Source organism: Pogona vitticeps, chromosome 6 (assembly GCF_051106095.1).
Source record: "Pogona vitticeps strain Pit_001003342236 chromosome 6, PviZW2.1, whole genome shotgun sequence".
NCBI lineage: Eukaryota > Metazoa > Chordata > Lepidosauria > Squamata > Agamidae > Pogona > Pogona vitticeps.
In genome coordinates this window covers 99,800,229-99,825,750 of record NC_135788.1, presented here as the reverse complement: position 1 = coordinate 99,825,750, position 25,522 = coordinate 99,800,229, and the positions used below count along the sequence as shown (strand labels likewise).

Genomic DNA, 25,522 nt, shown 5'->3' with positions numbered 1-25,522 from the left:
CCCCTCGCCTGCCGGTGTCAACATCTAGTTTCAGTACCAGGCGTCACCCCCCCACCACCAGGTCGTGTGAGGTGCCAAGGCAACGCTTTTGACATCTTTTGTCATCACTGAGTACACAGAGCCCGCCTCAGCACACCTGACATTTCCAGGTAAAACGCTATTCCTGGCACCTGTGGCTTTAAGTGGTAAACATCAGAATTTTAATTAATCTGGATTAAAAAAATAAAACACGATGTGGCCGGAGGGTAGAGCAATCCAACCAAGCGAGGTGAGTTCATCCCGAGTAAAATACTTTTAAAATGGCAAAGATAGCCTAAGGCTCCGAATGGAGATCGCCACCCAGTCGGGCGGCGGCGGGGTCCTGATGGCGGCCGATCTCTCCTGGCGGCGCGCCCAGGGCTGCTCGCCACCCGATCGGGCTCTCGGTTTCCCTCCCGGCCTCCGCTTGGGAGTTGCCGGCCGCCGCACACCAGCTGATCGCAGCCCCTCCTATCAGGCCGGGCCCGGGGAAGGGAGCAGGGAGGCGGCCCTGCCCATTCTCGGCGGGGCGAGCGAGCCATGTCCGAGTTCCAGATCTCGGTGGAGGAGCTCAACGACCTGCTGGCCAACGGCAGCGGCTGCTACAGCCTCCCCAGCGCGCACAGCAACGAGGTGCTGCCCCGCGTCCACGTGGGCAACGCGTGAGTTTCTTGCCTCTCCCCACGACCCACCCCACCCCGACTTCTCCTGGCCTCGGGGGGGGGGAGGAAAGACATCACCCCTCCCCCCCGCCGGACACACTCCGCTTCGGGCTGGCTGTAGGCCCAGGGATTAGCCAGAGAGGAACCGGATCGGACGCCGGTGTGTGTGTGGGGGGAGGTAGTGGGGATGGTCCCGGCGGGGTGGGCTACAAAAGAGGAAGGGTGCTGGTTGAGGGGGCGAGATGATGATGACGGGCTGCTTTAGTCCCGGCTCTCGCCCTGGGTGGCCCAATCGCAGGACTTACAGGCCATCCTCCAGTCATAGGCTAGAAACCTACCCGGGTTTCCTTCTCTTCGTGGTTTGTACAATTGACTTGGAAGGTATTTCTTTAAAAATCCGATTTATAAAGCCCAACTCTTTTCCTGAGGCCTTTTTTTGCATTGTGCCCTGTTTTGTTTTCTGTGCTGGGAGGCTGTTCCCACTTTACAGATAGGGAGACTGAGACCAGAGGGGCCCACATTAAGGTTGTAACAGTCTGGATCCTTTTTTAGGGTCTTACAAAATGGGTTCAGGGCATTATGAAAGTGAGGGACTGAGACAAAAGCTTGCGGGTTCCTAGATAGCCAGGAGTGTATCTGTTCTGCATGCTTATCCCACATACCCTTTAGACCTCTGTAATTGCTTCCCATTCCATATGCTATATGGGGCTTCTGGGAGTTGAAACCCAAACTCTTTGGAAGACAGTAGTTTCCTCATTTAAAAGATCTATTGCAGGGGTGAGCAAAGTGTGACACTTCAAATGTTGTTGGACTTCAGCTCCCATCGTTCCTCACCCCTGTGCTGGTTTAGGCTGCTCTGGATTGCAGTCCAACAACATCTGGAGGACAGCAATATGCCCACCTCTTTTTGTTGTTGTTTAGTTGTATCCGACTCTTCGTGACCCCATGGACCAGGGCATGACAGGCCCCACTGCCTCCCAGAGTTTGGTCAAATTCATGTTGGTAGCTTCGATGACACTGTCCAACCATCTCGTCCTCTGTTGTCCCCTTCTCTTGCCCTCACACTTTCCCAACATCAGGGTCTTTTCCAGGGAGTCTTCTCTTCTCATGAGATGGCCAAAGTATTGGAGCTTCTACCAGAGGTTGGGAGTTGAATTCCCTACGATGCTTCCTTGACAGGGGCTGCACTTGACTCTTCTAGCTTTGCAGTTCTAAAATTATTATTATTATTATTTGATGCTGTCTTATATTTAGTCAGATCATCGGTCCATCCAGCCTGGTACAGTCTGATTGGTTGTGATTTCTTTGTAGCTCAAGTTAGGGAGAGGTCTCAATCCATAATCTTCCACCAGATTCCTTTTAATGGAAGATGCCCAGGGAATAAATCTGGGACCTTCTGCATAGGAAGCATATGCTGTACCCAAGATATATATGTTGTGCTACAGTCATACTTAAAGAGAAATGCATTTCATATCTGCATCTCTACTTCAAATGTTTGATGGCAGGTGGATGAATATCCTGGATGGAGGCAATAGAACCATGCTTGTAAATGAAAATACAGATATACTTGTGTTTAATAAAAGGGACAAAACTGAAATTCAGTGATAGATTAGCCAGGCCTTTGGCCAGCTGGTGAACAGTTTGGCGTCCTGATCCTAAACCTTTCTAAGAAATTGGGTCTTGTTCATTGCACCGGAATCTGCTTCTGGGTGAGTGTGGTGGTTTATTTGATGAGCGCCACTTATAATGCAACATTTTTTTTTATTCTTCTCAGTTGCAAATTGTAGCAGAAAGCTTTTCTGGCTGGAGTGTAAAATTGGCTTTAGCTTGGGCCTCTCATCTTGCATTAACGTGTTCCAAGTCTGTAGCATTTCTAGGAATTCTGGCCACCACCTGAGAGAATGCTTTGATGCAGACTTCGAAGACACAGGGAAAGAATAGATCCTGATCCTTTGAGACATAATTGCGAAGAGAAAATTCTGCAATTCGCTTAGACGGGAGTTTGCAAATGAGAATTGCCTTCTGCTTCTTTTCATGATACACACTTTAGAAGGCCTTTGTTGTAAAAGAAGAATTCTCAAATGAACCTTTGCCCTGGTCTTTTGTCCTTGTGGTCTTTCCTCCCACCCCACTTTCTGGTAGCTAAGTTTGAAAAGTGTCAGCTTGTTACTGCAATTTTGAAAGCGGCTCATGGATTTTTATGAAGCTCCATTATATAGACTCATCATGTTGTTTTGGCTCTGACAGGCACTTGTCTTTTTGAGCCTTAAGAAGGGGGTTGGGAGATCTTTGTTTGAACTCAGAAGGCTGGGATTTGATACAGCGACTGGCTGCATACAAAATGTTTGCTCTTGTCCCTGCACTATCCAGCCTCCCCTCATAAAGTCACATACAGTTAGAAGAAAGAAAAACTGCTAGGGTGTCTGCTGTGGTCAGAAGAGACAATGGTACTGTATTCTGCAGGCCAGCTGGCTTATTGAGGCAGGCGTATTTTGTATTTGCTAGGCTGTGGCCTGGATAATTTTTTGTGACACTCAATTTCTCTATCAAATATTGATAATAATCTTAGAACTGCAGAGCTGGGAGGGACCTTATTGATCCTTGAGTCCAGCCTTTGTGAAAGAGGCACGGTGGGGAATTGAACTTCTAGCCTCTGGCTCTGCACCCAAAAGCCTAAATCGCCACAAAAGAAAATAAAGTCTAGATCTACATATAAAGAAGAATGAATATCCTGAGGTATTAGAAAAGAAAGCCGGGACAAAACTGGGATGAGATGGGATGTGGGCATTGTTTTAAACAGTCTCCAGTGTGTGTGAGTGGAACATATATCTCAAACTTCTTGTGAGTAGAACATACCTGAAGCAAATAGATTTAGCCTGACTCCTTGGTCTCTGCTATGCTAGTTTCCCTTAAAAACTGAAAATGGAGATATATTATGAAGGCATTTTCTCATCTGCCAGAAGTGGCATGGTGGCACGTCCACAGCGTCACCTCAGAATGGTTGCTCCTCATTCTGTTGCATGTGTAGACCAGCCCTGAGTTAGGTCTACTCAAGAGGGGCAGAGCCCTTCCCTAGCTTAGGGTCTCCATGGGAACCAAGAAGAGAAGAAGCCTCCAGCTCCCTGTATACGTTTTTGGTTTTAACGGAGCCTTTGTAGAAGTGGCCACCACCTATAGGTGCTGGAACTGGGGAAAGGGAGAGGTGATGTATCTCATGCACATCCCTCCTGTTGGATCTGTTCTGGGGTAGGGGTGGTGCTGGCGGTGGTGTTTTTGGTGGATCTCTTTATTTAAAAAAGCAGCTCCATAACTCAGACTCAGATCAGTGGTGCATTATCGTTTCAAATGTTTCCACACCGAACACAATAGGCCCAGTGCGGATGAATGAACACAAACTGGACATTAAAAAGGAGGCTGAGTGACACTAGCCAGAGAGTAGTTGCTCTCCTTGCATGATGCTTTTGTGCTGTTTCTAGAGTTTAAATGGCACAGCTTCAAAAACTCGGAAGTTGCCTTGTAACTGGGCCAAATCCTTTCTCCCTCTGTCTAGCCTAGTCTTGTCTTAATGAATACTGACTCTCTTGCCTTTCAGGTACAGGTAGTTTCAATCATCTGTTGAATTCCGCAGAAAGAAACAGATAGGGCTTTCAGAGTCAATGAGATATTCAGTGCCGCTCCGCAGTGAGTTTTCATGGCCAAGAAGGGATTTGAACCCAGGTTTCCGAAGCCCCAACCTGTCACTCAATCCATTACACCACACTGAGTACCTGAACCTTTTGACTGGAGATGCCAGGAATAAAACCGGAGGCCTTTTATACTCAACACGTGTCCTTATGCATGCCTAAGATACAGTCCCAGTGCAGAGCACCTTGACAGAGCAAGAAAAGAAAAAGAAAAAGATTATCATACATCAACCATTGTGATTGCATTTCTCCAGGCTTTTAAAAAGTGTTTTCAATGTCTCTTCAATCAAAGATTGAAATTTTACTTTATTTCCTTTATATTTTATTTGTGATTGTGACATGAGTATGACACAATCAACCAGGATGGATCTTTTGCTTCTCTTCTTTCCGTCTTGCAGTTATTTTGACCTATCCTCTGGAAGGGTGGGGAGGGGCAGAGACGTACTCCCTGTCTTCTGTGCCTTTATGCATCTGCTGAAAGCTTGTCCTGCCACAATTTATCCATTTAGGGTCTAAGCTTCTCTTTAAAGCTCCAGATGTAGAAGAGGTGATACCTTTATTTAGACCACTGGTTCTTAACCTTTGTTACTCAGATGTTTTTGGACTGCAATTCCCAGAAGCCTTCACCATCATCTCTGCTGGCTGAGGTTTCTGGGAGTTGCAGTTCAAAAACACCTGAGTAACAAGGGTTAAGAACCACTGAATTTTAGACCACTAAAAAAAAATCAAACATTCAACACAAGCTTTTGTGAATAAAATTTGCTTCCCCAAGTATAGGGTATAAAAATTATGAATGAAAGTTCCAACATGGACATGGTTAGGCCTCATCTTGAGGACTGTGTCCAGTTCTGGATACCACACTTTAAGAAGGATGCTGACAAATTGGAACAAGTTCGTAGGAGGACAACAAGAAAGATCAGGGGGCTGGAAACCAAGCCCTGTGAGGAAAGACTGAAAGAACTGGGCCTTGAGAAAAGAAGACTGAGAGGAGACAGAATAGCACTTTTCAAATACTGTATTTGAAATACTGTCATACAGAGGAGGGGCAGGATCTGTTCTCGATTATCCCAGAGTGCAGGACATGCAACAGTGGGTTCAAGTTACAGGAAGCCAGATTTCATATGAACATCAGGAAAAACTTACCAACTATTGGAGCAGTACGCTAATGGAATCAATTACCTCAAGAGGTGCTGAGTGCTCCAACACTGGAGGCATTTAAGAGACATTTAGACAACCACCTGGCAGATATCCTTTGCTTTGTGTTTCTTCATTGAGCGGAGGGGTTGGACTCATTGGCCTTATAGGTCCCTTCCATTATTCTGTGATTCTGTGGCAGAGATCTGCCAGGCATGTTGTGTGAGGTGAGCTGAGAGCGGGTTTCAACCAGTTTGGGAGTGGGTGTTTTTAGTTCAAGAGGGCTTGTGGAAGATTTAGAGGGATAGATGTGAAACCACACAAGGAAAACAAAAGTATACTCAGAGTCTGGAAATGTTGCCTCTCCAAATCACCCAGCTAGTATGGCCGTGATCAAGCTGGTTGGGTTATACTCCAAAAAGTCTCCAAAAGTGTACTGACACATGTAACAAAATGATGCATTGGGTGCAGTGCTCTAGTTCAGGATGCCAGCCAGCTGTGTCTTTTTCTGAGTTATTGGATTTATTACATTTCTCTCTGTCTCCTCCCTGCATTTTTCTCAATATTCTTTGTTACTAGTCCATTAACATCCTATGTTGGATCCGCAAATTCCTGTTCTGTGCTATTCTGATCCATGTCAGTCCTGCTTGATATTTTAAAATCATCCATCCATCTAGTTTGTGATCTTCTTCTTATCAAAGGTCACTGTTGACATATATCTTTATTCCGTTACCCATCTATCTGGCTCATGGCGTGGCCCTGCCATCTCCATTTTAATGAGGATAATGAGAAATTGTTCTTTTACATCTATTATTTTGGTATTTTGTTGATTTCAGGCTTTGCCTATTAGTCTCAACAGTAAGCACTCCACAGCTGCTGAACATACCCAGTCATTATGATTGTCTTCTGGTTTCCTTGCTTATTGTTTTTTCTAGATATTTTTGGATTTTTGCAAACCTTTTCTTAAACCCACCATATCCCTCTTGTGTGTGGATAATACAGTGCTGACTATACAAGTATCTGGAGAATGAGTTTGCTGTTGGTTAATAACAATAATAGTGTGCCATCTAGTCAAGTCTGACTTATGGTTATCCTTTCTAGAGTTTTCCAGGTAGATAATACACAAGTGATTAACTGTTTCCTTCTTCTTGTGCAGCTTACCCAAGGCCACACAGGTTGGCTCTACTAACAGGAGGTACAATGGGGAATTGAACTCCATACCTCTGGTTCCGCAGCCGGTTACGTAAACCATGAGCTCTCCAGCCAGCTCATTGGTAAATAAGATTACAAAAATACTCAAGTCTTTTGGACATGAATATTTAAACTGATAGTCCACACACTTAACCACAAACCATGCTGCACAGTTTTAACCGAGACCTAGATGTGCTGTCCAAAAATATTACGTTATATAAACACAGTTCTGTTATGCATGTATTTACTTCATTAAAACAATACAATGTATTTGGTGCTTATCTTCAAAATTAGGTCAGTCTGTCATGAAGTACTGTACAGTGCCTCTATTTGGACAGTCAGGATAAATGCAGATACTGGTCTTGAGGACTGTGTCTGTATTTATAGGCTCATTCGGATGTAATTCCACTGTGTTCAGCAGGTCTTTCTTCAGAATAGGTTGTACTAGATAGTAACATTAGCTTATTTGAAACTTAAGAAGCAGCTGAGGTATTTATATGTAGAGTTCTCACAATTTTTTAACCAGCCATACAATGGTTTTTGATAACCACGGTTCAAAACCCTAAATCTGGTTTAAGCATTCGGAAATACAGCCAATCCCTGGTTTTACCTCTTTCCATGTTCAATTTAATCAGCACTCCAGGTTCCAGATTCAATGATTCCTGGTGTCAGAACTATAGATGTTTGATTTGTCAGTTTAGACAACATGCTGAAACATAATTTCAGGGAAGAAAAAAATGTGTGCTTTTTAAAAAGAATTGATTTAAATCACAATTTAACTTTAAAATTAAATTGTGATTTGAATTGATTTGATTTAAATCAGTTCCATGAACTGAGTGCCTGGCTACATGGCATTTGTCTTGCTCTTTGGTCTGCTCTGGGGAGGGGCTGGTTTGCTCCTTTTGCTTATGACCAGAAAATGTAGGTGCCAGTACAAACCAGCCCATCTCCAGAGTATTTCTACTTGCACCTTTCTGTCTCCCTGTTGGAGGCTACTGTTTTTTAGGTGCTGATAGGATCGTTCTGTTTTGGTTTGATTCCAGGATATGTAGAGATGGGAATATTCATATACAGTACGAATAAAATACCCCCATCTCTTGCTGAGACTGAACCAAAGTGGCTGTTTGTCTGTCCCTTAGGAGGAGCCTCTTAATAATCTTGCCTCTTAACAGTCTTGAGAAATGGAAAAAAATCTGCTTTCTTCTTTGCAGGGCAGGGAAGTGGAAGTTTTGCATTTATTTTTAATTGTTTTTAATGTATTGGTTATGCCCTGACATTTTTTTTCAAGTCCTATCAGATTATCACTGATGTACTTGTGCCAGTTAACAAACCATTAAAAAGAAATACAAAACCTTCTCTCCCCTCCCTTCAAATGAGAGCTGGGAGTTTTTCATTCCTCCAGACCTTTGAGAGGCAAGATCGTTAATAAGATTGTTAAGAGGCTTTTCAAAAGGGACAGCTAGCCAGCTGTTTAAGGATCTTGAGAAATCTTTCCTTTTAAAGGGAAAGAATCTTTCCTTTTAAAGGGAAAGAAGATTTTGCTAAACAGGGTCACTTGAGATGCAATATAGCATCCTGACCCAGGACCACCCAATCTTTGCATGTGGATGCAAGGATCACACCATGCATCTCTATGCAACTTTATTTGACCTAAAGCAACCCTATTTAGCCCAATGCAGTCTGCTTCAATTTACCTGTCTATCTGAGCCCTGATTTTAATTTGCTGATAGATTGCAAATTGTACCTTTTCATTTCAGACCTCACACTAAATTGTGATTCAGCTCCTTCAACTTTATTTTGACATGATGTCTGAATTTAGACTATGAGATAGATCGACTGTACTTCAACCTGTCACCTTGATTTGCCTAATATCACACAGTGAGTCTGTAATAGAGGTGTTTAAACCCTGATCTTTTAAGACAGTGGTTGCCCCACCTCACCAGCTCTCAGACAAACCAGAACTGGATTAAATATTGGTGAGCCTCAGTGATGTATCATACAAAGTCCCTTTTTGCCCATCTGCTATCTGACATTGATTGGTGCTAATATTGACAAGGTTGTTGATATGGGATTGCTAGCTAAGCAAAGCGCCAATGAATTCTACGCATTTTAATTAATGTACTTGAAATAAAAGGTCAAACCTCTTTCAGCTAGAAGTAGGGGATGAAGAACTGCAGCATCTGCAGAAAGAAAAGGAAAGAGGTAAACAATCCAGGGAGGATTGAGGCAACAGATGTTGAAACAAAATTAAAATATAAAGGTTACATTTCGGGTATAATGTGAGACAGTGGAAGTTCTCTTTCTCCTGAAGGTCTACTACAGGGCACAACACAACCTTAGCAAAAGACTTTCCAGGCACCTTTATATAATGTATATATAATTAGGCATTTAATACATACAAATATTCATACACACATACAGTACACATTTATGAGAAGAGATTTGAATGGAGCAAACTAAGCTCAAGCATGCTTCTTGGAATGCTGCATCATCATCATAGCATTATTCCCACTTGGAGTGACATCAAGGCTTTTTGGTGTAAAAAAGAAAAAGAGATGTCTTTGGTTTATATTTAGACATAAGATTAGACATTGTATTTCAAAAGGAACTGGTTGTGTTGTTCAGTCTTAACAGCCCACTTCCCATTATAGTAAAGGTAAAGGTTCCCCTTGACAATTTTTGTCCAGTCGTGTCCGACTCTAGGGGGCGGCGCTCATCCCGCTCTTCAAGCCATAGAGCCAGCGTTTGTCTGAAGACAATCCGTGGTCACATGGCCAGTGTGATTTAGACACGGAACGCTGTTTACCTTCCCACCGAGATGGTACCTATTTATCTACTCGCATTTGCATGCTTTCGAACCGCTAGGTTGGCGGGAGCTGGGACAGGCGACGGGTGCTCATTCCGTCGCGTGGATTCGAACTTACGACTGCTTGGTCTTCTGACTCTGCAGCACAGGCTTCTGCGGTTTAGCCCACAGCGCCACCACGTCCCTACTTCCCATTATAGTCATTGCTTTAGTCATGTAATTAAATTATGTAATTGCACATTATCTACATGTTGAGTTGTGGCTATTACAGGCCAAGGAAATACTCTCTGGTTCCACCTTGTGGGAAACTTTGATATTACAACCCAGCCTTTGGCTCTACAGCCAGATACCTAAACCACTGAGCTATACAATACGGACTTTGTTTTATTCTTTCTTGGCTAAAAGAAGTTTGTTCAGTGGCACAGAAGATACAGTAAATGAAATAATGGGGCAAAGGAAAACATATCAATTTTAACATGATAATATGATGGCATGTTAGACTCATGCAGGAAAAAACTGCTGTAGGAAGTTTTAAGCGAGATTCTGTATAGGAGGAATATGAAGGAATGGCAGGCCACGATGCAGTTTATCCATGACTTATTGTATGAGTATGGCTTTTATGATTTCTTAAAAAACAAACTATCTAGAAGTCAGATTAACAACTTCCTACAGTGTTCTTTCACTTACTGCACCTTCTGTGTCACTGAACAAATTTCTTCTGGCCAAGAAGAGCCAGCCTGTGTAGGCATGGGCAAGCTGCACCATCCCAGGGCACACCCAGAAGAAAGTAAAACACCTCTGAGTACTCTACAGTACCTAGAAAATCCTGAAAAAAGGTCACCATAAATCAGAATTGACTTGATAGCACATCATAATTGTCATTAAAAACCAAACTGGAAAGCGAAGTTACATGCCTCTTTCCATTGAAATCTGTAGGTTTAATAGAATGCAAATAATATCAGCTTGATAACAAAAGAAATCAGAGTCTAAGAGATTTAACCTTTCTTTTCCTTCTTGCATTCCTAACAAGAGTTAGTTCTGTTTCTGGAGCTGGGATTTGCTGAAAGAGAAAATCTGTTTCTGCAGAATGTCCAGTCAAAGATAGTTCCAGTTCTCTAGCAGAGGCATTTCCAGTCAAAGTGCTGATAAGAACATGGGAAAACCCAGGTTCAAATCCCCACTTGCCTATGAGGTTCCTTGGCCTACCTGGCAGGAATACTGTTAAGAAAGGGAGCCCCGGGCTGCTTTTGAGGAGAGGTGAGATTAAAATGTTCTGAATAAACTACTGGAGCTTAAGATCCTTTGAAAGATTTTGGCACCAACTTTTTAGCTTGTTCTCAGGAAGGAGAACAGACTGAGAAAACCTAGAGCTCTTTTTGTGCCAGTTGGCTGTAGAATGTGAAGGGGGAGAACTCCCCCCAAGACACTGTTAGACAGCAATTCCCATCATCCCCAATCTACCTGGCCAAAGGTCAAAAAATGGGGGTTGTTGTCCAGAACATTTGGGTGGCTTCAGTTGCTTATCACTGCTGAAGGATGTTCTGTTTTAATCTTATTAATATGTGGGTTTTTCCTCTCCCTCTGCTGTGTTTTTTGCTTCCCCCCCTTTCTGGTTGATATAGTAATTAATGCCTGTTGGCATGAACGTTTACATTTCTATCCTGAGGCAATATCATCTGTCTCTAGTCAAGCTCTACAGCATAAAGGTTGCTGAGGTTTCTTATAACTGGACACAGGCAGTTTCTTTGCTAGCATAATGTTCCACTGAGGGTAATGTTGATCTGGCAGCTAGAGTAACATTATAAGGCTTGACGCTGGAGCATGTTCCATATTTGGGCCAGGCCAGTGTTTCTAGCTTCCCTTGGTAATGGCAACAGAAGAAGGCCTCCCTCTCCTCCTCTGGAACTGTTTGTCGTCGTGGATCTGAACATGAGAGTCTTCTCTAAATTTGTCACGAAATTTTTTAGGCTGTATCAATGCCTCACCATTCAAATGGTGCAAAGATCTGCAGTTCGAGTTGGTGGCAGATTTCCCCTCCTCTGACTTGTTTACATCCACTGTTTAGGAATACTGTAATTGAGGACAGTGCACCCTCTGAGTACATACACAGACACACACACAGACACACACACACACACACACAGAGAGAGAGAGAGAGAGAGAGAGAGAGAGAGAATTGCATAGAGTTGGTTTTATCCTAATTTGATCTGCTGTTATAACCCTGTATTTTAATTTTTTTTGATCCTGTTGTAATATTTGTCTTAAGATACTGAGTGGAAGCTACCTCTAGGGTTGTCAAACTGGAGGACAGATTAAAATATGGATTTTAAAACTGGATTAAAATATAATATTTAAATGTTTTGAACAAATGCACAGTTGTAACTCTGCAATCCTAAATTCTGCAGCCCTAGGGAGGAATCCCCATTGATGTTTGAGCAGTATAAACCCTGGTTTGCTTCTACACTTGAAAGCACATTCTGCAGTTTGGAGTCTAAATAGTGTTTTGGGTACACCATGGTTTGATAGAGTGGTATCTAAATGTCCGAAACAGTGAAAGAGGCTTTCCCCCCATTCAGATAAAACTGTTACATTGCTATTAATATCTCTTCAGTTAATGGGATGTACCTTTATTCTTGCGCTTTTTTCTTAACTCTTGTAGTTAGTAGTGATCAACTGAAATGTTGGATCCAAGTCCTGCTAATTGTTAGTGGCACACAGAGGGAGAATAACACACATACCCTGCATCTTGGTGTGCTTACTGCCCCTACACGAATTGCATACGGGCACCATTTTTCTGCATGCATCTGCATTCAGAGGAGGATATGTGTCTATGGTTATGAGCTGAGGTTATGCTTCTCACCTCCTCCTACCCTGTTTCCCCCCAAAATAAGACCTAACCTGAAAATAAGCCCTAGTATGATTTTTCATGATGCTCTTAATATAAGCCCTACCCCCAAAATAAGGCTCAATTAAGTGAAACCCCGCCTTCCACCATTGTGCAGCAAGCAGAAGATGATGACAGAACTGTATTTGAATAAATGTAGATTGTTGTACATGGAAAAAAAAACAACCCCTGAAAATAAGTTCTAATGCATTTTGGAGCAAAAATTAATATAAGACCCTGTCTTATTTTCAGGGAAACACGGTATGTATTCCTAGCCAGACTGATGTTTTCACTGGGTACCTTTCCTAGGTACCCCTGCCTAGTCAGATTTGGTTACTAAAGAGAGAGCTTCTGCAGTAGTAGTGCCTTGGTTGTAGACCATCCTTGACAGATAATCTCACTGGGTACTTTCTTTGTATTCTTTGTGGCACCGAGGAGAGATTTTCCAATTCTCCTAAGCTTCCTAATGACCGTAATTTCAGCTTTTAAAGGCTCCTTGACTTTTGGCATTTTTTTAAAGACTGTGCTGTTAGAGCTTTTAGGACTGGTTTTAAAAATGCTTTTTATCTCTCTGCTGTGAAATGTGGAGTTTGAATTTTAATATTTCACATGGTTTTGATGTGGGGGCCCTCGGAGAACCATTTGTGGGGTAGCACAGACGTCTCTTAAATAAATACTGTAAACGCATAAGCATCAGTGTAAGCCCACAAGACGGTGTGGATCTTCCGTCTCCTCTCCTCGATGCCCTTCCTCTGGATATGCAAATAGATCCTAACCAAAAAGCTGCTTCATCATTTTGGGTCTTGTCAATGCAGCACTTTTCAGTGGAAGAAGACATGACATTTGATTCAAGCTTTGTGGGCTTTCTGAACTTTTTTTATTGGTAACTGGGGCTGTGTTCCAAATTCTTGTCCCTTCCTTGGCACCAGCAGTTCGTTCTCTGTGGGAGTTTGTGGGGAAGGTCAAGGGAATTGTTTGATGAACTTGCTACAAGTGCATGATGGGTGTGTGTGGGGGGGTACTAGAACACTATCTGAATTGTCTATTCATGGTAATTGTATTCTGGTGTCTTTTAACTCTATTCTTTATTTTAAATTTTTAAAAATTATTTTTAAGTTGGTTGTATTCAACGTTCCCTTTAATTTTCAGCCCCACTAGATGGGGCTCCAACCCTGTCTCTCGTGACTCTGCCCCCCCTGCGCAACTCTGTCGCCTCCATGCAGTGTTCCATCATGACCAGAACCCCAAAGGGGTTGGAAGCACTCACTGTGGGTGTGTGAAGGAGGAGGAAAGCAGCGCAGAGGGGTGGAGTCATGCACACTCATGCAGTCGCTCACTTTAGAGGGAACCTTGGTTGTACATTCTTTATTTTAGGCATGTTTGCAGTGTGTTTCTTGTTGCAAACCACCCAGCGTGGCCTTTGGCCAAATGGGCCATATAAAAATGAAACGAAGAAACAAATTAAATAAATAATAAATAACCTGGGAGTCAGATATGCTCTAAAGCAGGGGTCTCAAACATGTGGCCTGGGGGCCATTTGCGGCCTGCCGGATGATAGTTTGTGGCCTCCACCTTGCCGGGGGCCCCCCCCTGAAGCGTCCACGCGTCCTCTGCTGTCAAGAATCAAAAAAAAGCCTCACCTCACTTGCCGGCTCTCTCCCAAGACAGCACCTCTTGCACCCTCCATCCGGAACTGCAGCCTGCCAGCCAGCAGACAGGCGGGGTGGCTGGCAGGCTGCAGTTCCGGATGGAGGGTACAAGAGGCGCTGTCTTGGGCGAGAGCCGGCAAGCGAGGTGTGCTGCTGGCCCTTTTCCCCAAGTGCCCGAGCTGCCGCCGAGCAGAGCTCGCTCCCGGTCCATCCTCGAAGAGTGCCTCCAAGCCGCCAACAGCAGCTGCCGCCGCCTCTTCCAGGGAAGCAGCTTTCTGGCTCTCTTTCTCTCTCGGCACCTCCAGCACTAGCCTGGCCAGCGGCCGCCTCACCACCCAGCGGTGCTTCCTCCTCCTCGTCTTCGTCCTACTTCAGCCACCTCGTCTCTAGAGGCTGCCTGGGCTCACCTGTCAAAATTTGCTCCTCTGTCATGGTGGGGGCAGCTGCTGCTGAGTGCACCTTTTTTGAGGGGGGCCCTCAGAGGAAGGTTGCCAGACCTCCATGTGTGTGTGCTTGTGTGTGCGCACGCACACACACCTGTGGGCCCCCCGCCCCGTTCTGTTTAATTTCGTGGGTACATTGGGGGCTTTTCTCCTTTGGCAAGGCGAATTCTGTGAGGGTTTTAAAAATTTTATATCATGCCCTCCTCCCACTAGCTAGACGGTCACCAGTGCTCCCTCCCTTCTCCACTTCATCCTGCTGCTGGTGGTGGTAGTGGTGGTAGTGAAGAAGGAGCTGGAGGGGGTCATGGCCAGCGACGAGGGCTCGCGCGCCCCTCTTCTTCCTCCTCCTCCTCAGAGCCCCAGCTGGGCTAAGGAAATTCCTGGGCAGCTTCCTTGGGCTCTTGCTCCACTTGGTGGAAAATCTGATGCGGCCCAGCCTCATCCAGACTCTGCCTCCAGCAGCCCCCCAGGTAACTGAGTTTGAGACCCCTGGTCTAAAGGTTAATTGGCTTGATTTTCGGCATCTCCTCCTCCTCCTCCTCCCTGCTTGTTTTTCCAATATGCCACCATGGGACAGACGTACACCGCAGAAGGGTGTTTGTGAGAGGGATGGTTTGTAACAATGAACAGGAAGGGGAAAGCAAACCACCACAGCATGTTGGGACAGTTCCGTTGCTGGGCAGAGTGATGTAGGAAGTTGGGAATAGAGAAAACAACAACAGTCGAAAAGAAACTCCGCACGGGGTACTAAACAGAATATCCAAGAATGTAAAACTCAATACAATTAATGTAATTATAACAGCACAAGCAATAGTGTATATATAACTCCGCCATAAAGTAATATATAACAAATAATATAACCAACTGTAAAGTATTGCATATAAATTAATACATATATAATCCTACGTACTCCACATTAAGAATCCAAGGTGCACATAGTGTATTCTTACGTCAAATGTCCATGTTGAGTTTCTGATAAAGCTTGGAATAAGTCGTCTCTAGTTCCCGATAATCCTTGATAAAAGCAGTCTAAAATGTACAATCTCAACGAGCTTCAAGCTTCTTATTCCTGATACACCACTTCGCTGGCTTTGTAGTCTTTTATCAAGAGTCTTCAAGTCTTTAGAATAATATCTGAAACCCCTGAAAAAGAAATGGAGTCATCCTCATTTAGGAATCCTCCTCCTATTAAAGTGGTGTCGATCCAGGTTCTCAATAACAAGCATTCCCACATGAGCCGCAAGGGAGTATTGTTATTAATTAATGATTGAGTTATACACAATTGCTTGTGCAATTATAAATAATCACAATCTTATGTTAGATACATTCATTGTATTGAGTTTTCCATTCTTGGAAATTCTGTTTAGTACGCCATACGGAGTTTCTTTTCAACGGTTATTGGGCAGAATGAGGCAGGCTTCTCTGGCAGCAGAGAGAACTGTATGACACATGGCCTGTTGTCTGCTACATAAGCAAGTTGGTCCCCCCCCCCCAGGTGCAGTGGAAGACTCTGTCGCATAGCTCATATTCAAGAAAGATGCAGCTGATGGCCTGGTCAGTGTTTGCCGATGGAATTAGATCAAGTGCTGAGATGACAGTGCATGTGAAGATTTGCCATAGGTCTGGCTTCATTGGCTGCTGGGAGGCTGTAACCTGTAGCCTTGCCAGAAAAACATAGGCTTGTAGAGTTGAAAGGTGACCCAAAACGTTAGCTAGTCCAACTGCAGACTAGATCTTTACCTGGGTAAGGAGAAGGCCAGCTAGACTGCAGCCATCAACCAGAGAGGGGACAGCTGTTGGAACTTCCCTTCCATGCTGGAAATAACACCTACTAGGATTGAAACCAACCTGGTCCTGTCTGTTCAGTAGTTGTACATTGCTAAGAAGCTTCTGTTTTATCAGCATTAGATCAGAAATGGGCAACTTTTGTGGATCTTGAGCTGAAGGTTGTCCTCTGGAAATGGTCAAGGCTATTGCTGAAATTCTGTGGCAGCAGCAAAACCAGTGCACCCCCCCCCCTTAAACTACAAGCTACATGTGTACTATGTACCTACAGTATTTTTTTACTCCTGTGTTGCTGAGTTGCAGTGGTAGTAAGGTTGTATTTAGGGTGGCAATGCAAAACCAGACAGGAAGGCACAGATTGCCCATCCCTATGTATTGGTGGTTGATGGTTAGCTCCTTATGCCTCCTTGGATTTCTCTTTCTTCACCCCGATGCAGCAATTGTTCAGACCTCAAATAGACTTTCTACGTGTCACCACAAAACCACACACACTCTGCCTCAAAGAATATTTCCTGCAATGTAAGCTCGTGGTGGGAGGGCATGATCTGTGATGGCCTGCAAGGGGAGGAAATGGAGGGGAAAGGCGCACTTAAATGCAAGGGTGGGGGCACTTACAATGCCTTGCTGCCTAGCGTCTTCTGGAGCCTACTTTGGTGCTAGTTTAAATTGTTAACATGAGTTGCTTTTAAAAATAAGATTATTGAGCCTGAAGATAAACTAAAAATGCAAGGTAGATACAATTATAGAGAGCAAAATGAACGAAGAGCCGGGGAGGCAGTTGCCCTTTAGTGATCTAATTGAAGTTCAAAATTGCTCCAAGCATGCACTTTTTGCATTGTGCATGATGTTTATTTTGGGAATAGAGCATCACTTTGTAAATTGTTGGAAGTTCAGCAATGCTAGACAACCTTGACCTCAAAAACAATGAGTCCACCAGTGTAGATTGTTTCTCCCCCCCCCCCCCCAAAAAAAAACAGAGCTGCAGAGGGTGGTCCAGAGAGGAGTGGAATAGTCTAAGGCTTAAAGTAGAGGCTACAGTCACATGCCTGATGGGCAACTAAATTTTCCTTTTTTTACCCATAAGTGCTTCTGGCCTGATCTGAACAAAGCCTTCTAAATACAGTACAAGAAGGCTCTCCGTGCCAATTGTTTTTCTTCCTTAAATCCTTCTTTAAATTCTTTTTTCTTACATTCACCTGAAAGAACACCATTAGCACTCATTGACATTATCTTCCTTATACAGTAGCCACCCCTTCCCTCTCTCTGTGTGTGTTTAAGTTAGGAGGAAAACCAGGTAGGAGGAAGGATTTAATCCTTCCTTTAGCTGGATATGATAGACCTCATTTGGGCCAGCTCCTATGTGCCAACTTGGGAGTACGGTTGAAATACTGTACATGCAACTAATTTATTGAAGTGTACAATTTAGTTCTAAATTTTACTCATAACCAAATGAGACCTGACAATTGTGGCTAATATGCTGCATTAAGTGAATGTGTCCTTTCCTCCAAGTTCACAGAGAATCCCAGAACCCCTTGTAGCATACAGGAGTGCAGTAACTGGGAAAATGTCTTCGAAAGAATTCCCTAAAGGCAGAAAAACTGAAAAGACCTGGTACAGGTTATTCATTCAGATAACTCCTGTGCTGCTTGGGGATTCTGAGAACAGTAATCAAAAAAGTAACATTTCCAAGCATGGGACTTGTTCACCACATAAGTCAAACCAGTTTCTTGGGTAAAATTAAGTAGCCAGAATTCTATAGTCCATTTATGCTTGTGTAAGGGGAAGCTGCACATGTCTTGCCTACCAGCTGCTGGCTGTAAGCGGATGCATGCCCAAGAATGCACCTCAATAATGAGCAACAATTTGCAGCCAAGACTTAGCAGGGCAATTTCTTCTTACATAAGTTGAGAATAGGATTCAGGCCAATAATTCTTACTCCACTTCCCCCCCCCCCGAAGTGCCATTATGCTGTAGTGCCATTGCTCTTGCATCTGAAAATGTCAAAACATGCATCCCAGGGGATGTCAGCAAGTTTTGGGGAATCCTGACAATTTGCAAAAGTACAGTGCATCTTGAGGGGCAAAAACCCAACAACTAGTGCAGCGGGAATAAAAGGCAACAGCCCCATGAACAGTAAACCTGTCTAGTGGCTATGAGATTTTGACTATTGTGGGTAGGGATAGAAAATCAGGATGGAATGGGAATAAAATAGAGCAGTGGTTCCTAACCTTGGATCCCCAGGTGTTCTTGAACTAAAACTCCCAAAAGCTTTCGTCACTAGCTGTGATGGCCAGGATTTCTGGGAGTTGCAGTCCAAGAACATCTGGGGACCCAAGGTTGGAGGCCACTGCAATAGAGTTTCCTTATGGAGGATGAACGGAATGGAGTATCCTGTTGAAGAGCAACTGATAGGAAATGGAACGGATTAAATATGGAAGAGGAACTGAATGCAATAGCTGGAAGGCCTGTGAGAAATGCTCACCCCTTGTTACTTAAAAGCAGTAACCAGACAACCACGAATACAAACAGCATTCTTTTTATTAAAAGCACTTTTGCAAAGGCAGGTGTCCTAGCTGGGTAGGCACACCTGTCATTACAGGTAGCATGATATTTATCCCCTACTCCTGGCTGCATTGTCCTGTTACCAGCCAAATTTGGGTTCTAAGATTCTCTAGCAAGGAACCAGGCATAGATGCAACAGCTGAACCATAGACCCAATTTTATTTGAATAGCGGCAAAGAAAAGGTCAGCTGGGACTTCTCTTAAAAGCAGAGAAGACCCCAAAAATACAGTGTACATATATTTTATAATGATACCAACAAAGAGTCATAAAGGTACTACAATTCTATTGGTCATTTGTACCCCAAGTTTGGATCCAGTTCCTCATTGGGCAATGATGCCAACTAAGTTAACCTATTGGCTACCTATAGATATGCAGATTGTGTGCTCATGTGTCTTTTGCTTATGCTCAGGAAGCGTCTAAATGTCTGGGAAAAGAATCTTATCTTTTGGTATGTTTATGTGTAGGCTTCCCTGGGCCCTGATATATGGCCTTCACTCTTTGGCTCTCCTGCTGGTGATGCTCCGACTATTATCGCCTGGTTCCTCCTTGGTCACATTCCTTAGCTGGCCATCTGCTAGATCAAAGGTGAAGGGGTGCAAGGAAGAGTAACTAAAGGAAAATCCTATACTATCTGTGAATGCTTCTCTATTTGCCTGAGCTATGCGCGAATGTCTGGGGCCTAGTTTCTCTGCTAAGGGTTATACTAAAATCTGGTTTGATTCTGCTCTAGTATCAGTCCCTCCCTCATTTCCCCATTGGTCTAGGTACTCCACGGTGTACAGCCTATCCAATGTGCCTAAACTGATCACAGAAAGTCCTGCCTTTGTTTACATCTCCCACTCCTCTCTTTACCTGGACCCCAGACTCTTATTTATTTCTCTCCTTATTTGGTATATGTTCCCTTCCCTTAACCTCACTGCAGTCATTCTAACTGACCCATTATGTTTCTTCATTATTTACCAGGTTCATTCACTCAATCTTTTTGTCAGTACAATAGGGCATCTCCCGTATCTGTATGTTCTCCATTGGCTTCCCGGACCTCCCCTAAAATTCCTAATGTCAGCTACATAATTAATGAATGCATGTACTAATTGGTTACAGAAGCAATCTACTTAATCACTATGTCTCTACAAGATCCTGCAAAATTCCTCTATTTCTCACTAATCTACGGTATTTCTCACAGGCCCACTCTACACTGCAGGACTTTGTTGAAGGTCTCATTTCTGTTTCTCTAGATTTCAAAGCCCATAGATGCAACAGTTTAATAGAACTTTCCTGAGATTCTCTTGATCTCCTCTGTTCTTCCCTACGTGACAGATTTTCCCCCCCTTTTCACAGGTTCATAGCAAAAAATATTATGCGCTTGCAACGTTTGGGTATCACCCACATCCTGAATGCAGCAGAGGGCAAGTCTTTCATGCACGTGAATACTAACGCCGAATATTACGAAGGAAGCGGCATCACCTACCACGGCATCAAAGCCAACGACACCCAGGAGTTCAACCTCAGCCGTTATTTTGAGGAAGCAGCGGACTTCATTGAAAAGGCATTAGCGCAGAAAGATGGTAAGATGTCCTACCCAACTTGGAGCCTCCTCCTTCAACTACAAAGACTAACAACTCTCACTGTTGGTTCTGCTGGTTACAGCTGATAGAGGCTGAGGTCCAAGAACTTCTGGAGGCAGGCAGCAGGTTGGGGAAAGCTGATTTAGAACAATAGACTGGAATCCTGTTGCTTAGTATAACAAGACACAACTAGAGTAAGACCATTGAATCAGTGGGGATTTGCTAAGTCCATTCCTTTGTAATTTTAGTTGATTCACATGGGCCTATTCTAACTTTGACCAAACTCCAGGAGGCAGTGGAAGACAGGAGGGCCTGGCGTGCTCTGGTCCATGAGATCACGAAGAGTTGGACATGACTTAACAATTAAACAACAAAAATTCTAACTGTGACTATAATTAGCAACAGGATTTCAACCACAGTGTGGAAAAAAATTGTTTAGCTGCCTCAGGAGGAGACTGAGGAATGTGTAGCTCCTGATCTTCTTGGACTACAACTCCCATCATCCTCACTGTTGGTTCAGTCATGGGAGTTGCAGTCCAGCAACATCTGAAGGGCTGTGTTCATTCACTGACGTAGTCCTTTCTTGTTTTGGATCCTATGATCTTTCCCCCTTGCTCATCTGTATGACTTTTACTTTTTTTCGCTGTGCAGAGGAGTGGAGTTTAAGGGTCGTACCATGTGTGGATGGGAATCAAAGGCAGCGCAGGAAGCTTAACAGGAGACGCTTGTAAATTATATTCACTTTAATCTCTGCCCAGAAGTATAGTTTATTGTCTGCTTGCAGTAGATAGCTTTCAGTTAGCGGCTGGTGGTAGATTCTGTGCTTTTTTTGTTTTTGGTGGGGGAGTGATAAATGCTGTGAAAGTCGAGTTTTGCATTTCAGCTTCAGCATCCTGTGGCTTCACAGCTTGTAAAGCAACTCCTGCTAATCTCTTCATACTACAATTGGGAGGGGAATGTGAACAGAGGATGTTGATAGCAACTCTGCACTGTTGCTGTATGGATTTTGTCCTTCTTGGCCAACCCAGACTATTCCCTTGTTTCTGGAGTTGCACCAGTATTACATTCAGATCAGGGAGTGTTCAGATCTGGGCCCAAAGTCACATGGCCACTAAAGGATTCAGTGTGGTGTGAAGGTTAATGCAATTTGAGTGAAGTGTTCAGCATTGGATGACCCCTATGAGAATTCCAATACAGTATATTAAAAGTTAGTAGGGTTAGGAGTGTGGTTGAGGTTAGGGTGAAGGACAGAGTTTGGAAATAATGTGCTTGATTTAAAGTGCTTCTACTTTCATGTTAAATGGAAGGAATGCATCTAATCTTAAGAAAATAATGTTTCAGAAAGCAGTGTTGAAGCATTAAAAATATTACTTTAAAAATTATTCTTTAGATGCATCTGTTGGCTTGTCCTCCCATTTAACACATAAAAGCTCTGCTCAAAGATAGGCTTTTATATATACCTTTTGTACTTCTTGACCCCAGTGAGAATTCTAGTGTTTAGTTCAGTGGGGCAAACCGAATGATAAGGAGAGGCAATCTCTACTCATTGTTTTCTGAAACATGACACAGGACTCTTTTTGTCCCAGTCTGTTGTTTTTGGTTGGGATTTAAAAAACAACAACACTTAGACCATTGTCCAAAATCAATAGGTTTGTTGGGACGATTTTCTTGGCTGTTTGTTGTTTGCAAAAACACCAGTGCGCTTGGCAAGTGGCTGAAACTTGTTTACTATTATTTATTTGACAGTGATTCAGAGTACCCATGCTAGGGGCTAGGTCTGTGTGGAAAACACCCCATTTTCGGGGCATGAAGATTAAAGTGGTGTTTCATCATCTGTACTTTCTACTGGAGGATCGGAAAAGAGCAGGACGGTTCTTCATCCCAAAACATTCACCCATACATGGGCTTCTTTATATTCCAATAGCATCAGGAGGAGAGGATTCCATCGCAGAAGCCAAAATGGGCTTGGCTGGGTGTGGGTAATGCCAAGATATGACTTGGCTGCCAGAAAGGCCTGCATTTTAAAAAATGGAACCATGTTCTTTCCCTGCTCCTTCTGTGTGTGTGTACAGTATTTAAACTTCAGTTATTAAGGAAGGTGTCGCCACTGCAATGGAATGGGATTGGATTCAAGAAGTTGCTGTACTCCTAGATTACGATAACTATTATCCCCAGCAAAGAGGCAGATTTTCTGGGAATGATGGAGGCCATGGTCAAAAAGTAACGTTCCTCAGCTCTGAATTCTGGAGATATTGCAGAAGGAGTTGCAAATGATTACTCTACGCGATGTGGATTGAGGATTTTCTTGGTGATTCTTCCAAGTTGACAGACAAAAAAGCTCAAAGGAGATCATGAAGGATTTAATTGTTGTGGATTTAGTTGGGAGGGGGGAAGAGGAGAATTGTCCTCCCCCTCCTCCCCACCCCAATATGTACACTCAATATTCTTGTTTGTGTGCTGCACACATGGGGTTCTGAAGGAGCTTTAGATGATTCACCTTCTCTTCCCCATCCAAATATGTGGAAGAAATTTGGTTTTGCTAGATAAAAAAGAACAGATGTACTGTAGCCCCATTTTATATATAAAGATAGAAGTTTGAGCTCTCTCAGGAAAAAGCTCTCCGGGTGGAAAAGTAAAAACAGCCGTGCAATCTTTGTTGGCTGTTCTTTTGCATCACATTGGCTGAAATCCCTTGACTTAGCGAAGTAAATCATAACTAGAGGAGGCCCATTAAATCAATGGGTTTATGGTGAATTAACTGTTGATCCACAAACTCAAAATCTAGCTTTAATTTACACTAAAGTTTCAACTAGTGTTGGCCCATTTGAATTGATGGAAATTATGAAGGAGTTGATTCACCAAATTCCCCCTTGATTCAGTGGGCATACTCTAATGTGACTTACTGTGCTAATTAAAAGGATTTCAGGCATTGGCTGGCTTTTGCAGAGCTTGGGGAAATTCTCTCACCCCATTGACCCTTGGAGTCGATGAGGTGAGAGAATCTCCAGAGAACTTCTAGAATCTCCTAGACGGAGTGGCCAGCAGCCATGCAGGTGGAGGAAGGGATACCTTAAAAAAGTCACTTTCCAAAAGGCAGAGAAGAACTTTGGAGTGGAGCAGCAGATGTTGAAAGCAGAGATGGCTCAAGAGATTGTTACCTGAGGGAACAGACAAAAATGACAATTCTCCCTTCCTCCAATTTTGGATACCGAAACAAAGTGAACCAGAAGTTGAAAGTAACTTTTCAAAATCAGAGCGTGTCCTCCATTGTCCCTGAAGGACAGTAGGCCAACATAAGGGCTGTAGGACAGGCCATGTGGCATACAGTGGCTCCCCCTCCCCGACACACACACACACCATCTGCTTTTTGAGATGGTTGCCTCACTCTGCTTGATGGTAGACAGAAGCTGTTTCTCCTCTTGGTTGGGGGAGAGCTAGGCATCCTGCCTCCCATGATTTTTCTTTTCTTTAAAAATCCATCCAAAAGCAAAGTGTGCTACTTATATACCGCCCCATAGTGCTTCAAGCACTCTCTGGGCGGTTTACAACTTAATTATGCAGGCTACATATTGCCCCTCCCCCAGCAAGCTGGCTACTCATTTTACAGACCTCGGAAGGCTGAGTCAACCTTGAGCCGTCTACCAGGGATTGAACCCTGGGTCGCGAGCACAGTTTTGGCTGCAATGCAGCAGTTTAACCACTGCGCCGCAAGGCTCTTGTTGCTTTATTTTTCATAGTCTGCCTCCCTTGGCATTAGGATCCAGTGTCGTGTTGATATAGGCATAGATATTGACTTTTTATATAGAAAACGTGTTTGTGTATACATGTAGGTATGGGTATAGGTGTATGTTGTTGTGTTTAGTCATTTAGTCATGTCCGACTCTTCGTGACCCCTTGGACCAGAGCACGCCAGGCCTTCCCGTCTTCCACTGCCTCCCGGAGTTGGGTCAAATTCATGTTGATCGCTTCAGTGACCCTGTCCAACCATCTTGTCCTCTGTCATCCCTTCTCCTCTTGCCTTCACACTTTCCCAACATCAGGGTCTTTTCCAGGGAGTCTTCTCTTCTCATGAGATGGCCAAAGTATTTGAGTCTCAGCTTCAGGATCTGTCCTTCCAGTGAGCACTCGGGGTTGATTTCCGTCAAAATGGATAGGTGTATATATAATAATAATAATTGTGTGCCATCAAGTCAATTCTGAATTATAGCAACCCTTTTCAGGGTTTTCTAGGTAAAGGGTATTCAGAAGTGGCTTACCATTCTGTTCTTCTGGGGGGTGCCCTGGGATTGTTCAGCTTGCCCAAGGCCACCCAGGCTGTCTCTTCTGGGAGGCTCAGTGGGCAGTTGAACTCCCTACCTTTGGCTCCACAGCTAGGTACCTAATTCCCTGAACTATCCAGCCAGCATGTGTGTATATTGGTGTGTGTGTGTAGACCTGCCCACGGAGCTATGTGTGAGAGAGATGGTTTCTCTTTTTGTCCTGGGTAGCTCATGAGCCTTGCAAACTGTGGTATAAAACATGTCCTTTCTTGCTCCTTTCTTCTTTTCCTCCACATGTTAGGCCGGGTGTTTGTCCACTGCCGTGAAGGCTACAGCCGCTCGCCAACACTGGTCATTGCTTACCTTATGCTGCGGCAGAACATGGATGTCAAGACTGCCGTAAGCGCCGTCCGACAGAAGCGGGAGATTGGCCCCAACGATGGCTTCCTGAGGCAGCTCTGTCAGCTCAACGAGAGATTGGTGAAGGAAGGCAAGCTGAAGAAACCGTGACCGCTGCCTCGTGGCTCGGCTTCTCTGCCCGGCTTCCCAGGACTCTGTTCGTTGTTTTTGGGTTGACAGCTCCAACTGCCAGGCCATGCAAGGAAGGCAAGAGAAGCCATCTTGTTTCTTCTGCTGTGGGCAGGGAAAGAGCCTGTTCTTTTTTCTTTCTTTCGGTAGGCACCAGAGAGTTGCTGCAATATTGAAATAACTCCTAGAGGTGGGTCTCCCAGCACCACCACCAACAAAGCTTTGGCTTTTTTTTCTGTGCCATTATGTTGGAGTCTGCCCAGTGTAATATTTGTGTGTGCGCGCGCACGTGTGCGTGTGGATTTTTTTTAAAGCACTTTGTATCACGACTGTGAATGCTTCTTGAAAATTA

The 25,522-nt window shown here is 43.9% G+C and overlaps 1 protein-coding gene across 1 annotated transcript; it reads left to right on the top strand.

The window, feature by feature from the left end:
- The first annotated feature begins 471 nt into the window (after positions 1-471).
- DUSP3 (dual specificity phosphatase 3) lies at positions 472-25,496 on the top strand. The gene is made up of 3 exons (XM_020794069.3): positions 472-680; positions 20,157-20,383; positions 24,944-25,496. Exons 1-3 carry the CDS (start codon positions 559-561, stop codon positions 25,150-25,152), a joined length of 558 nt encoding a protein of 185 aa, XP_020649728.1. The 5' UTR covers positions 472-558; the 3' UTR covers positions 25,153-25,496.
- Positions 25,497-25,522: the final 26 nt, after the last annotated feature.